Source organism: Vombatus ursinus, unplaced genomic scaffold (assembly GCF_900497805.2).
Source record: "Vombatus ursinus unplaced genomic scaffold, bare-nosed wombat genome assembly UNPS02015398.1, whole genome shotgun sequence".
NCBI lineage: Eukaryota > Metazoa > Chordata > Mammalia > Diprotodontia > Vombatidae > Vombatus > Vombatus ursinus.
In genome coordinates, this window is record NW_020955176.1 from 3,985,492 (window position 1) to 4,001,324 (window position 15,833).

At 37.3% G+C, this 15,833-nt stretch overlaps 1 protein-coding gene across 1 annotated transcript in view; it reads right to left on the bottom strand.

Annotated features, from left to right (window-relative positions):
• Window positions 1–15,597, bottom strand: part of CUNH11orf53 (chromosome unknown C11orf53 homolog) — a 73,440-nt gene extending 57,843 nt beyond the window's left edge. The window contains exons 1-5 of the mRNA XM_027847344.1: window positions 15,477–15,597; window positions 15,096–15,378; window positions 14,974–15,033; window positions 14,840–14,926; window positions 415–476 (exon numbers count right to left, since the gene is read on the bottom strand). Coding sequence (XP_027703145.1) covers window positions 415–476; window positions 14,840–14,926; window positions 14,974–15,033; window positions 15,096–15,378; window positions 15,477–15,597 — 613 coding nt within the window. The remainder of the gene's footprint in view (window positions 1–414; window positions 477–14,839; window positions 14,927–14,973; window positions 15,034–15,095; window positions 15,379–15,476) is intronic.
• Window positions 15,598–15,833: the final 236 nt, after the last annotated feature.

Here is a 15,833-nt window from a genome sequence, read left to right on the forward strand (position 1 = left end):
AAACTAAAATTGTAAGTGATATAGGATCTATACAGATTAAATTTCATTATAACAAAAATCTTGCTACAACAAACGAGATTTCTATTATTTACTTCAGTGACACCGAATTTTTAAATCCAGTGACATTGGACTCCATGATGTTCCTTGCACAAGACACTCCATCTCCCAGCTGTGCATTTTCCTCTTCTATATAGTTTATTATTGCCTTCTGGTTCTTGTTTCCTATTCATGTATTTTCTGTTCTGCCTCAATCTTAGAAATATTAATTCCTGTAGGAGAAACAGGGGATAAAAGTATTGCCCATGGTAGAAGTTCTCTTATGGTTCTGACTGTGTAATTCATTACCATCCTTTGTCCTCACCATGATAATTTTTTTCACCATTTACCACAAAATGTCCTCCTCTGGGTTCATACCCTTCTGAGTGTCAGTCGCCCCTAGACACTCTGATTGCCCTTCTTCTGAGGCAAGATGCCGTCTGTGGAGGCACAACACTCACAGGTAGTGGTCTCTCTAAGCAATAAATTCCTGCAGATTATACCCACTGTAACATCCTCCCATTACAGAATTTTCTCTCCCCTGACATGGTAGCCCCTCCTGTCATTGAATCAAGATTTTTTCCTTCTTTTCCCCACCTCAGTTCCAGCTTTGGCACCTCCTCCACTCTCCTGTAGGACCTCTTTTTCCTGAAAGATGACAGAAGTCATTTTTCTTTTGACTTCCTTTGTTGTTGTTGTTTGTCATTTTCAGTTGTGTCCAACTCTTCATGACCCCATTTGGGGTTTTCTTGGCAGAGATACTGGAGTGGCTTTTCCTTTCCTTCTCCAGCTCATTTTACAGATGAGGAAACTGAAGCAGACAGGGTTAACTGACTAGCCCAGGGTCACACAGCTAGTAAATGTTTGAGGCCAGATTTGAAATCTTCCTGAGTCCAGGCCTGGCACTTCATCCATGTGCCACCTGGCTGCTCATTGACTTGAATAGAGTACATCAAGTTTTCTCTCTCTCTTCTTCCTCTCCTGTTCATTTTTATTCTCTTTATGAACTTACAATTTGGTACCCCCCAAAATATTGATTGACTTATAGGCAGAATGTTGTGAGGTGTTCATGGTATTTCAGGCCTGTTCCACCACCATCAGTTTTTCTATTTACACTTTGATTTTACCCTTGTCCCCTTGTGTACTTTTAGAAAGAACTCTCTTGATGGTCTATCTGTTTTTGTTTAGTTGTTGTGGTTGTTTTTAATTCCAAAGGTGTCTTTCTAGCATTTTTCTCCTGAGGTAATTTATTTCACTACTTGTACCCTCTTTGATTATTGTTTGCCTTCTCTTTATTTCTCTTATCTGAAAAGCAAGTAGTTTACCTACATCTTTGTAGGAATCCTTCAAATTTATCTCTCTTTTTATTGAATGTTTATCTTTTGTTATCTCTAGGTTTAGGTTTGTAAGGTATGTCACATCAGGGTACATCTTGTACTCTTTTGGTCTTCAGATCACACTATTACATTTCTTTCTACTGTTTCTGGTGGGTCCTAAATACTTTTTTATTATTTAAATTTCCTTTCCTTTATATTTAAAGATCCCTTTTCTGGATGCTTACAGAATTTGTTTCTCATTAGAATTATTAAATTTAATCATTATGTGTGTTGTAGTTTTCAGAACAGGGTTTTTTGTTTGTTTTTAAAGTGATCTGTAGATTCTTTCAATTGGTATTTTGTTTTCTGTGTTTAGAAGTTCAGGAAAGTTATTCGGTATTATTTTTTCCATTATAGTATTCAGGTTTTTTTTTTTCTTCTTTACTTGTGTTTTCCTGGGAGACCCATAATCCTTAATCTGTGCAAATTGTGTTTGGGACCAACATGTTTTCCTTTAAAGAGATGATTTTTTTTAACATTATTGCTTTTTTTGCTTCTCTTCTTAGAGATTATCCTTTATTTCTTTGCATTTGCATTCCCAATAAATTGTTTTCTCTTTTGGTTCTTTGGTCAGATTTGCCGTTTTGGATTCAAGTTATCTCTTTGTCTGATTATTTTTTTCTGCCCTGCAGGCCATAAGGCCACTCTACTTTTAAAATTTGTATTTCTCTCTTGAATCATTCAGAAACATTTTTACTGTGGTTCCATACTTTCTTGGGAATACACAGGGTCCTCTGCCTTATCAGGTATTGTTTCACTTTTCTTTGTCTCACAATATTTATTCAGAGATGACTGGATTTATTTAGCTGATCTGGAGACCATATTCCCTTGTGATATTGACATATTCCTTGTTGATTTATCTGTTAGTGCTCAAGGTATTCAATTAAGTTTTCTTCCTACTGAGATCTTTGTTAATTTCAGTCTTTCCCCCTTCTATTCCTCTATTTTTAAATTCTTGCAAAGTTGTCCTCACAGTTGTCTCATCCTCCTACCACACTGTGGAATTTATTTTTTACTGACCTGTCTCTGCCACAAGTGACTTCCAGGGGGACAAAAGTGGCTTCAGTTTTATGCCAATCCCCTTTGCTTCAGTCTTGGTGGTGCCCCATATGCAAGCTGGAACCCTACCCCACTCCCTCTGTTCCTCAGTTCTTTGACTGAGCACCGTGTAAGACGATGCACTGCCACACTACCCTCTCAGGCAGAGTATAATTCCTCAATTCCTGCTTTCCATAGCATGGGGCATGGAGGGAAATTGAGGGAGAGAGAGAAGGGTTGTGTTCTACTGCAAGTCCATGAATCTACTTATGCCACCTTGCCAGGGTATGGCAGCTTGCAGGGGAGAGGGTGCTGAGTAAGCGTGTTTGGGTTTAGGAATGATCTTTTTTGCTGTTCATTGAGTTGTTACCTTGTTGTGGTTCTTGAGGTCTTAGATCTTGGAGACAGCTGAAATTGCTTTATGTTTTGCACATATCTCATATTTTGGGAGATTTGAGGGGTCATGAGGATTTGAGAAAATACTTATCTTCCATTTTGTTGGTTTTATGACCTGGAAGTCTGTGCATTTTCACTAACTGTCCCTCATGCCTAGAATTTTCCTTTCTCATCTCTGCCTTCTACTTTCTCTGGCTTCCTTTAAGTTGTAAATGTCCTGCTTTTTGAAAGAAACATTTTCTGATGCCCCTGAATACTAGTACCCCACATCAAAATCAACTCCAATTTATCCTGCATGTATCTTGTTTGTCTACAGTTGTTTGCATGTTGTCGACCTCGTTAGATTGTGGTCAAGCAGTTGTAAAACATTGAATTAGAGTTAAAAAAAAAAAACAGGAGACTATAAACAGTGTCTTGTAGGTCCGCATTCTGATGGCCATTTTTGGCAATTAAAAGTAGTTGGAATACTACTAAATGGCTTAAAATTAATAGAATCACTGAGACAGATCTAGAAGGAACCTTATGGATCATCTAGTGAAGGCTTCTCAATTTGTAGGTGAGGAAACAGAGATTTACTTAAATAATGAGCTAAAAAATATCAAGTGTTTTCCTCATAACTCAATGAGGTAGGAAGTGAATGTATTTCTACTATAAAAGGCAATGTAGCACAAGTGATAGAGTGCTGGTTTTTTGGTAAGCAAAACCTGAGTTGGAATCCTACTTCCAATCCTAACTAATTGTGTGATTGTGGGAAAGTCAAATAATATCTCTCAATATCAGTTTCTTCCTTTGAGAAATGGGGATAATAATAGAACTTAGTCACAAGGTTGTTGTGAAGATCAAATGAAATCCTACATGTCAAGCACTTTGAAAACCTTCAACTGCTACATAAATGTTAGCTATTATTACCATCTCTATTTTACAGTGGATTAGAGAGGGTAAGTGATCTTCCCAGAGTCATACTGCCACTAAAGTGGTACAGCTGAGACTTGTACCTCGGTCTTCTGACTCCCTCTAAAGAAGGTCACAGGCTTCAGATATAGTGGTGTTATAAGTAAAATGAAGTCCAAAGTAATTAGATATGCTAATTATGATCATTTCATTTTACATATCCTGAATTACACAAGTGCAGCAGGAGTTAAATGGCAGACACTTTCTGTTGGTACTGTTTCGAGTAGTTAGCTCAAATAGTTAAAATGCATGCAGATGAGACCAATATTATGGACTCAATGCCTTTGTGAACTCTCTAGTTTCACTCCTATCCTAGTCATAGATTGTATTCATAACTGCCAATTGCTATCTTGCAAATAAATGCATACTGTTAGTCACAAGCGTTTCTAGTAAGATAGTATAGATAGATAAGTATAAACCAATAACCATTACTAAAAAACAATAGCAATGGTAAATGCCCTGATGATGCCACATTATTTCCTTCCCCTATATTTAACATATCTCATAAAAACATAGCTGCATAGATAACTAGGTGGCATAGTAGACAGAAAACTGGATTTGGAGACAGAAGAACTTGAGTTCAAATCTAGCCTCATATACTCACTAGCTATATGACCCTGCGCAAATCACTTAACCTCAAATTGTCTCAGTTTCCTTATCTGTGAACTATGGATAATAATAGCATCTACTTCCCAGAGCTGTAAAGATCAAAGGAGATAAGATTTATAAAGCTCTTAGTACAATGCCTGGCACATAAGTACAATATAAGTTTTAATTACTATTATTATTGTTATTATCACCTATCTATATCTTAATATTGCTTCAGTGAGGGACCCTGATGCAGCAGAAAGAATGAAGCCATAACTTGGATGACTATGGTTTCTCCCCAGAGTAATAAAATTTAGAGAGTTCTGATCTCATTTGTATTCGGTAAAATGGAAACTACTGATCTTAGTGTCTAGTTAATAAAAATAATTAATTGAAACCAATACCCTTCCCAGCATGGCCTTCTGTTGTCCTAAGGTCTGTAGGCACAGGGGCCAATTTCCCAGGGTCTCTGTCTTTCCTCCATAGAGGTCTATGATATATGTCTTGATGTCACTATCTTCACCTAGGAATTTTTCTGCTTCTTCTGGGTACCAAAAATGCTGGTTCTGGGTTTAGCAAAGAACACTGAACTTGGTGTCAGAAGCATCAGCATCAATATATGTTAGGTAAGTGACCATGGACACATGGACATATGACCTCTCCAGATTTTCAGTTTCATCATCTGTAAAATAAGACATCAAGGGTTGGACATATTTTGAAGTTCTGTTACTCCCTCAAGTGATAGAAAATTTAGGCTAACATGATATAGGCTACAAAACCAAGAATAATACTGTCCTTTATGGAAGGGAGGAGTCCTTGAAAGCTCAGAGCCTAATTATGGTAAAGGGGCCAACAACAAGGCATTAAAGTGACCACACCCAGTGATCCTTTTATTAGGTACAAATTAATCCCTTAAATGAATCAAAAATTAATTTATTTGTAAAATGGGAATAATTGTATTACATGCCTCAAGGGACCATCACTTTCTAAACTGTAAAACACTATATAAATGAGATGTTATCAATATCATCACTTATTAATGATATTACATAAATAATGGTAATAATTTGACCATAAATTTAACCAAGACTATTACAGAAACAATTAATTGGGGAAAATAGATAAAAGTGAAACTTAATAAGACTAAAATTCCAGCCTGATGAGATCTTTTTGGATCTTAAATCCATCACCCACAATACTAGTTATTCCTCTTAGTTTTGTCATGTGTGAATTTGATGAGTATGTTCTTTATGCCTTTTTCCAAGTCTAATAATAATAATAACTAACATTTATATAGCACTATGTATATATAGCACCGTACCAAGTACTTTACAATTACTATCTTATTTCATTCTCATAACAACCATGGGAGGTAGGTGCTATTATTATTATCTCCATTTAACAGATGAGGGAACTGAGGCAATCAGAGGTTAAGTGATTTGTCCAAGTTTACATAGCTAATAAATGTCTAAAGCTGGATTTGAACTCAGGTTTTCCTAAATCCAGGCTCAGCTCTCTATCTACCTCACCATATTAGTGAGAGCTTCCCATTCTTTCAGGGCTAATTTTCCTTGTAGCATTTTAATTTCTTACTTACACATTTTTGAGTTCTTTGAAATGTTCTCACCAGAAATAAAGGGTGCATGTTAGATTACTTTAAGTTCTCTTTTCCCTTTCACAAACTTTGGTATATAATACTCTTTTACCCCAAAATTCTTATCATTTTTCATGCTGTGACTAGTTTCTACCTGTGGTGAGAATTGGGGCCAAGAATTAAGTTTTTCTCATGTTTCCTCTACCTCTTTGAAGGCTAGATTTATTATTTTATATTTATGAATTCATATGAATTTGTGAACATATGAATTTATCATAAGAAGACAGATTTTGGCAAGCAACAATGTTAGCTGTTCTTGTTTTGACAGAACCCTGGGAGAACTCCAGGAGATGCCTGGATAATTGAAATCCCCCATCACATATAGTGTGCCTTTCTGCATGGATCTTACATAACCTGAATTAATATCTTTATGTCCAGTCAATCTATTGTTTGTACCAGTGACAATATTCCTTTCACTTCTGCCTCTTTTACCTTTACTCAGATGCTGTCTGCCATATTTCCCATGTCTGATTCCTGGATTTTTTCACATGAGTATCTCTTCTTAATATTCAATACTACATTCTTATATTTATCCTGTTCCTTTTGCATGTCTTTCCAAAGCCATATTCTAGTGTTAAGTTTCACCTTCCAATATCTCAGTGATAATTAAGATGTTCCCCAATCCTCATAATCCAGTCTCTCCATCTTAGGTGTAAGTGGTGTTCATACTACATACAGCATCCTCATCCCTGGTCTAATCAGCCTCAATCCTTCCAAGACCACTTCTATCTAGTTTGTCCATTTCATCATGCATTCCACTGTGCCCCCTCAAATCCTTCCTATATTCCCAAAGAATCTCACTAAATCCTTGAATTTTTCAGCCAATATTCCTTCCACCTCCTCACTTGAATTGAAATAAGTCTCTTTCCTGAGAATACCACATCCCTTTCAATATAAATGTCCCATAGTCAGAACTGGATCTTGAGTGAGAAGTAAAGGCTGAAAACAGGGACTTGAGTAATTTTCTGTGTGAGGCAATAAGTGAAACTATGAATTTAGATGGGTTTTCTGAGAAAGCAAAATAACGAAAGGCCAAGGACTGAGACTTTGGCAACACCTAAGTAAGGTAACCTAGAGGAAGGAAGCTGTCATCAAAGGATATGGATGAAAAATGGTTAGAGGAGACCAGAATCATGCAGGGTTGTGGAGGCCAAGTAAGAAGCGAGTTTTGAGAAAACAGGGTGTCAAATGACTAGAAATCAAGGAAAATGAAGTCAGAGAAGAAGTCCCTTGAATTTAACAAGATGATAAAGGAACAGCTTCAGTAGAATATTGGAGACAGAAACCTAATTATAGAGAACTTAGGAAAGAATAGGTGGTGAGAAAGAATAATAGGGTGGTGAGCTAGTGAAGTAAAGTTTTTAAATGAATTTTAAGAAAATTAACTAAATTTATTTACAATAGTAATACAAGATGAATTAAGCACTGGGGATACAAAAAGGGGCAAAAGACTGTCCCTACCCTCAAGGAGTTTATAATCTAATGAGGGAAACCACATGCAATCAAACATATACATATATATATATATATATATATATATATATATATATATATATATATATATCAAGCGCATACAGGATAAATTGGGAATAATTAAAAGAGGGAAGGCACTGGAATTGTTGGGGAAAGCTTCCTGTACAAGCTGGGGTTTTAGTTAAGACTTAAAGAAAGCCAGGGAAGTCAGAAGTTGGAGAGGAAGGAAAGCATTCCAGAGAAAATGCCCAGAGCTGAGAGACGGAGCGTCTTGTTCATGGAATAGCAAGGAGGCCAGCGTCGTTGGATTGGAGACTATGTGTTGGGGAGGAAGGTATAAAAAAGGTGAGAAGGGACTAGGTAATGAAAGACTTTGAATGCTAAACAGAGCATTTTGTATTTGCTCCAGGAGGCCATAGGAAGCCACTGGAGTTTATTGAGTAGGGGGTAACATGATTAGACTTGAGCTTTAGGAAAACCACTTTGCTGGTTGAATGGAGGATGGATTGGAGTGGGGAGAGTCTTGAAGCAGACAGATACACCAGCAAGGTATGAAGTCCAGGTGTAAGGTGATGAAGGCCTGTTCCAGAGTGATAGCAGTGTCAAAGGAGAGAAGAAGGTGTATTTGAGAGATGTTACAAAGGTGAAATCGGCCGGCCTTGGCAAGAGCTTGGATATGGTGGGGGGGATGAGAGGGAGTGAAGAATTCAGGATGACTCCCAGGCTGAAAGCCTGAGGCACTAGGAGGATGGTGTTGCCCTCTACAGTAATAGGGAGGGTAGGAGTGGGATTTAGTGGGAATGTTGAGCTCTGCTTTGGACATATTAAGTTAAAGATGTCTATTGTACATCCAGTTTGAGATGTACAATGTACTTTTGTACATTTGTACAATTCTAGTGTTAAGTTGTACAACTTGTACTATTGTACTTTGTACAAAGTTGTACAATGTTAGATTATTTTAAGTTCTCTTTTCCTTATCACAAACTTTGGTATACAATACTCTTTTACCTCAAAATTCTTATCATTTTTCATGCTGTGACTAGTTTCTACCTGTGGTGAGAATTGGGGCCAAGAATTAAGTTTTTCTCATGTTTCCTCTACCTCTTTGAAGGCTAGATTTATTATTTTATATTTATGAATTCATATGAATTTGTGAACATATGAATTTATCATAAGAAGACAGATTTTGGCAAGCAATGTCTGAAAAGTAGTGTTGTACATGTCTGAAAAGTACTATTGTACTTCTTTATTACAGAAACAATTAATTGGGGAAAATGGATAAAAGTGAAAATTAGTTGCTGATGTGAGATTGGAGGTCAGCAGAGAGACTGGGGCAGGATAGGTAGGTTTGAGAATCATCAACATAGAGATAGTAATTAAATCCATGGGAGCTGACGAGATCACCAAGTGAAATAGCATAGAGAGAGAAGAGAAGAGAACCTAGGACAGAACCCTGAGGAACACCTATGGTTAAAGGGTGTGATCTGAAGGGGGAATCCAGCAAAGGGAGATCAGATAGTTGGGGGGAATCAGGAAAGAGTGGTGTCCTGAAAACCTAGAGAGAAGAGAGTATCAAGGAGGAAAGAGTGATCAATAGTGTCAAAGGCTGCAGAGAGGTCAAGGAGAATGAGGACTGAGAAAAGGCCATTGGATTTGACAACTAAGGATGTTTGTAGCTTTGGTGGGTGCATTCATGTCAGAACATTCCTCTTGTTTTTGAGACTTCTAAAGCCTCTTAGTCTTTTTTGAGGGGGAATGGAGAGAGACAGAATATTACATATTTTGACAGTTTTCAAATTATGGCAGTAATCTTACTTTTGAATAGTGCACATTTTGTCTGGGCATTGTATCTATTTAAAGAACCTACACCTGCATAGGTAGGGGGGAGCTTAAGAGTTTTTATTCAAATATTCTAGATACATGCTTACATTCAGATCAGTTGTTGAGAAAACAAAGCCGTGTTTCCGGACAGAAAGCACAAGCAAATTTATTAAGAAGAATAAAGTGATCCCTTAACATTGACTTTTTTTCTTTACAGTATTGTGATGACATGTATTTGGCAAATAACCTATGACGAATCCACTTTTTCTTCTTTGAAATATCTCTACTATCACATAAAATATGGCCCATAATGCATGAAATGAGCTTTCTGTTTAATACACTGTTGTTAGAAATCATATCAAATACTCTAAGTAATCAAAGTAATCGTACATTCTGAGTGATTTAGTTTAAAAATAAATTTCATTTCTGAACTCATTTTAGTTACAAAATATCAAATATAGTTTATTTTATTGCTTTAGAAACTCTATTATATTCTTTCCCCAAAAAAGTACCAAAAAAGCAAGTTTAGATTTTTAAGAGCAATAGACTTTTCATATAGTTGGTGAAAATTAAGTTGTTTCTTCCTTATTTAAAAGACATTGTCAAAAGCTATTGCCTCTTGCATATTATGGCTTTCATTTCTGTACTAAATTTTATTGGTATTGTCTCTGTGTATAATACCTCCAAGAAGTTGCTTCTTCAGAACAGTACAGTCCTAGTCTGAAATCTTCTAAACACTTAAAAAAGGAACATGTTTGTATTTTGAGTTGCTTGAGAAGAAAAAAGATACAATTAGATATTTAGATCATGTCTTCCTGAATCTAATCTTCTTATGCTCAATTGCTTTTGTTTAAAACAAGATGGAACAACCTTGATTGATGGATTGCTCAGTGCATAACTTATAACATTTCCTACATGTTTTCTATTCTCAGCCTTTTAGAACCAGGCTGAGAGTGTGGTCCTAAATTCAGACTGCAAATAGGGGACGGTGTTGCTGTCCAACACCTGGCTCTGGCTCTGGTACTCAAGCTAACTTGGAGTCAGGAAGATGTGAATTCAAATCCACCTCTGACATTTACAAGCTGTGTGACCATGGGCAAGTGCCTTAGCCTCCCTGGGCTTCATCTTCCTTATATATAAAATAGGGCCAATAATATCTGTAGTACCTGCCTCAGATTTTTTTTATAACACTCAATGAAATAACATACGTAAAGTACTTTATAAACTGTTAAGGGGAAGGGAAGGGAAAAGAAGGGAATAAGTATTTATTAAGCACACACTATGTGCCAGGCACTGAGCTAAGTAAGTGCTTTACAAATACTATCTCATTTGAGCCTCACAACAACCCTGAGATGTAGGTGCTATTATTATTCCCATTTTACAGATAAGGAAACTGAAGCAGACAGCATTTAGGTGACTTGCTTGGGGTTACATAGCTAGTAAATTCCTGAGGCTGGATTTGAACTCAGGTCTTCGTGAATTTATGCTCAGGGCTCTATCCACTATACCACCCAGCTGCATTATATATGAGTTTTTTTCTTTCTATTGTTTTTGTTATCATCATAGTAATCATCATTATTGATACCTTTTTTTCAAGTTATGTGAGGCATATAAATGAATCCACAAATAGGAACTAAGTTTCTACTGAGGGGTCTAGCACTGTGTTAGGGACTAGGGCAATACAGAAGAACATAAACCACAGTTTCTATTAGAAGTACCATATTTACCTGTGCTTATTATGAAATGAAAATCAGTCAATTAACAATCATTCTTTCAGTTAAATTGGATTAGGTTTTATTCTTAGAACAATTTAATATATGAATTCTAGTTACCACTGGGTAAACATGAACATATCCATATGATTTGTGTTCATAGAATGGGCACTAGTCCAGGACTGTTTTTTTTTTCAGTTCTAATTTCAAACAAGATATTCTGTTATCTTATAGGTTCTCTTATAAATATGGTTTAATATTTAATAAACTCAAGGGAAAACTTTAAGCAGTTGATTTTCAACCTCTATACTTAAATTTTACTATTCTTGAAAAATATTAAAGGTTCAATTTTATGTTTCACAAGAACATCATTCTGGCAAATTTCTATTTCAAACTAAATAAATACTTGACTGTATTTAGAGAAAGTCAAATAGAAATAGTAATAAGTAATAATAAAATAGTAATAAAATGCTATTAAAATTGTGATATTACAAAGTAGTCTGAATGGTTATTCTTTTCAGATGCCTCAGTCAGAAATTACAGTATTTCCTCTTTTCCTTTATTCTATATTGTATGTATGTAGTGACCAAAAGGCATAAACATTTTAAAAGTTTATTCTTTAATAACTGAGTTTCACTTACCACTTTCCATTTTGGGTGATGCTGATGAATTTCCTTTTTAGCAGCAATGCAAGATTCCTGATTAACCTGCATGCACCCTTTAGTGGACAGTGAAGACTCCTCAAATTGCTGGCAAATTTCAGACTGATTCTAATGGAAAAGGCATTTTGACAAGGTACTGATGCTTCTGATGTGACTTGTTTTAGATTTGATTAAATGCAAATCTTTTGGTATGTTTCTCTACAATTTGCATCCTCAGTATAGATTACAGTCAGAGGCATATTTTCCTCTCTAAGACAATGTTTCATAGAGCAAAGAAAGGTTTAATTTAGACACAGAAGCCATCAAAAATTCATTAGAAAAACCAAGATCCCATAATTTGTTGTACAAAAAAGCTCAGATCTGTGACATTTACTATCACCACAAAAGTCTGATTTTGCAAAATGAAAAAGGGTAAAGAGGCCAATTTCATCCTAGGTGCTATAGCTACATTTTAGGTTAGTTGTCACTATATGAATAGGTACTTAGAATAGAAACTAAAAATAAGATTTCTCTTAGGTATAGATGAGGTGTGATTGATGGAAAATGATCAAATAGGATAGAATTCCAGTTAATTATGTTATTTCCATAAAACATTACTTTTTACTAAAATAATAAGGTATTAAAAAACCAGTAGTTACTATAAAAAAAAAAAACAAAAACAAAAACCCAGAGAGATTCCTTCTTGAAAAGAAGCGACTACTTCATTTCAGAATTTATGATAGGGGAGAAGTCAACTATGAAGAGCCTAGCAGGCACCCCAAGTTTTAAGAAAGCACCTAGTTATAAGCCATCAGGCCCAGATGAATTATATTCCAGGGCACTGAAAGAACTGGCAGATATAACTGAGTCATTATGGGTGATCTTTCATAGATCAAGGAGTACAGGAGAGGCACCACAGGATTAGAGAAAGGCAAATGATTTCCCAAATTTTTTTAAGTGAAGAAGATAGAATCTAAAGACTACAGGTTAGTGGACTTGATTTCAATTCCTGAAAAAATTATAAAATTTAATATTAAAACATCAAGAAAAGGAAGAGGTGATCACAAAGAGCCAAGATAATTTCATCAAGAATAGGTCATGCCAAAGTAATAATACTTCTATTTTTCCCTCCAGCGTTACTAACCTGGTCCATAAGAGGAATGCTGTAGATATAATTTTCCTAGATTTTAGCAAAGTGAAAGGAGCTCTCCAGTTGAGTGTTCTAGGGTGTTATTTAGCATTTGTTATCAATGACTTGGCTAACGTTCAGAGGAAGGCAACCAGAATGGAGAAGGGACTTCAATTCTTATCATACAAAGACAAGTTGAAGGAACAGGGCCTATTTAGTCTGGCGAAGGGGAAATTTAGGAGGTACAGTATTACTGTACATATATATATAATATATATTATATATATATATATATACTGTATATATAACAGTATAACTGTTCAAGTACTTGGAGGGTTGTCACATGGAAGAGAGATTAGATCTGTTTTGCTTGGCCCACGGGGCAGAGCTTGGAGCAATAAGTGGAAGCTGAAAAGAAATAAATATAGGCTTGATGTAAAGAAAACTGTTCTTAGCCATTAGAGAGCTATGTGAAAGTAGAATGGGATATCTCTCTCTGGAGGTCTTCCAGAAACAACTTAGAAGGGCACTGGTTGCAAATGTAAAAGAAATTCCTCTTTAGATACTGGTTAAACTAGATGGCTTTGGGGGTTCAGAACTCTGAGATTCTGGAAGATGGGAGGAAATTAATGACCTAGTACCTGTTTTCCTAATCCTCAACTCTTAATCTTTGCTCAATCTCAACTTCCTTCTAACTCCTAGTACTAAGTAAAATACTCAAGGTAAATCTCCTGGTGAGATTTGTATTCATACAAGGCTCTTTTCTGAATTTCATGGCTTGTAAAGCTTTTTGGTATTTGTTCAAGAGGCTTTTGCACAGTTTCCTTTTATTTAGCTTTTGATCTTTTCCTTAGAAGGATAGGTATTTAACTGTCTGCATACTTTTTCAGGCAAAGACCCTGCTTGCCTTTTTATAGGTGCTTAGATCTCCAGGATGTGCTTTTTTCTCTCTAGAAGCAGAGAGAGAAAAGAGAATAAAGAGGAAGTCATGACTGTCCTGGAAGCAGATGTAAATACAGCATTTATTAAGTGCTAAGTATGTTCCAGTCACTGTGCTAAGTCTTGGGGATACAAATACAAGTCCCGGACCTTAGGGAGCTTATAGTTTAATGGGGCAGGACAGTACAAAAAGAAGTTGGAAAAGGGAAGGATTCTCTCTGGGTTGGGACGGTTTGGACCTAGTGGCCTGAAAGTGTATTTTCAGTGATTTTCTTTTCCTAAATCTAGGCTTTTCCTGTTATTTCTTAATGCTCTGACATTTTCCCTGGATTTCCTAATTCATTCTAGTTCTCTCTCAAAGGAGGTAGCAGAACCTCCATCATTATCATTGATGATCATGAATTATCAATCAAAAAATTCAAAAGCATTTAATTTATTAAGTACTTACTGTTTCAGGTACCATGCTAGGTCCCAGAAACATAAACATAAAAATGAAATGGTTCCTGCCCTCAAGGAGCTTTTTGGGGTAAACAACATGTACCCATATAAGTCATCATCATAGGATCATAGCATTACCACTATCAGGGATAAGAAGTTAACTCTTCCAACCACCTCATTTCACAGGTGGAAGAATTTTGTTGTTGAGCCGTTTCAGTAGTGACTGACTCTTTGTGACCCCATTTGGGGTCATTTCTTGGCAAGGATACTGGAGTGGTTTGCCATTTCCTTCTCCAGCTCATTTTATAGAAGAGGAAACTGAAGCAAACAGGGTTAAGTGACTTGCCCAGGGTCATACAGCAAGTGTCTGAGGTCACATTTGAACTTGGGTCTTCCTGACTACATACTGGCATTCTGTCCACTGTGCCATATAGTTGAGAAGAAAATCAAAGCTCAAAGAGATTAAATGATTTGTACAAGGTTGCACAAATAGTAAATGATGAAGCCAGGATTTGAGCCCAGGTCCTCAGACTCCAAATCTAGCTCAATTTCTACTGTTACACCATTATCATAAATAGTTTACATATGTACAGTGTTTTATGGTTAGCGTATTATCAGAAGATTGGAAGAAATTAATGACCTGGTACCTTTCTTCCCAATACTCAAATCCTAACAATCTCTGCTCAGTTTCAACCTCCTTCCGGCTGGGGGCGCTGCCCACACAGCCACAGTTCCTATTTAGAGAAGACAGATTGGAAGGGGATGACTTGAGACCACCAACCTAGAGGGAGGTGGAGGATTTACTCCAACACTGGAGTTGGGGGCGGGGCTAGGCGAGCGCCTACACGTGCGCGATGACGTAACCGCGGGACGTCCGCCTATCGCTGGAAGGCAGGCACAAACGGAAGCTTCCTGAGGAGCGCTTCCGGCGCGCGTTGGCGGAAATCCTGGCAATTTGTCGGTCGCATTAAGTGGACCCGTTTTTGCTTTCGGCTGTTCGCTGCAGTGGCGGTCATAGTCGTCCGGACCTTTGAGTGGGCCTGGCTCGGGATGCGGCGTCCATCCATCCCCACTTTCTTAGGAAGTAGTTGGGCCAGGCCCCGGGTCGGAGACAGCAGGGCCGGCGGCACCTTAATGCGCTTCTGTCTTCCCTGGCCTCTTGTCTCCGGAAGGGCTCGTTGGTGTCCTGTAGCTGGTCGCAGTAGATTAACGAAGGCAGCGATCGATGAGGCCAAAGCCCCGGGATAGATCCCTTGGCTTTGCTAATTTAAACGCGCGCCGCACCCCTCAATCTGGTCCCGCTTCCTGAGCAGGGACTGACTGGAGCTAGGCTTCCAACCACAAGGGGGCGTTGGCTCGCTGGGAGACGCCTGGGTCTGGTGTGACCCTCCTCCTTCCCCCACATCTATCTCCAGCAAATTAGTTAGGATTGTATGTGGTCCCTGGCAATTTGTGGGGCCTTGTGATGTGAAGCAGCAGCGTAGGGGAAAGAGAACTGGAATTAGAGCTGAAGAAGAATCCTCCCTTCCTTGTCTGTGAAATGAGACGTTTGAATTAGATGATTTCTAATGCTCCTTCCAGTTAACATATTCTTCAACCTAAACAGAAACTTTCCTTATCTGAAAATGGGGGCAAACAGTA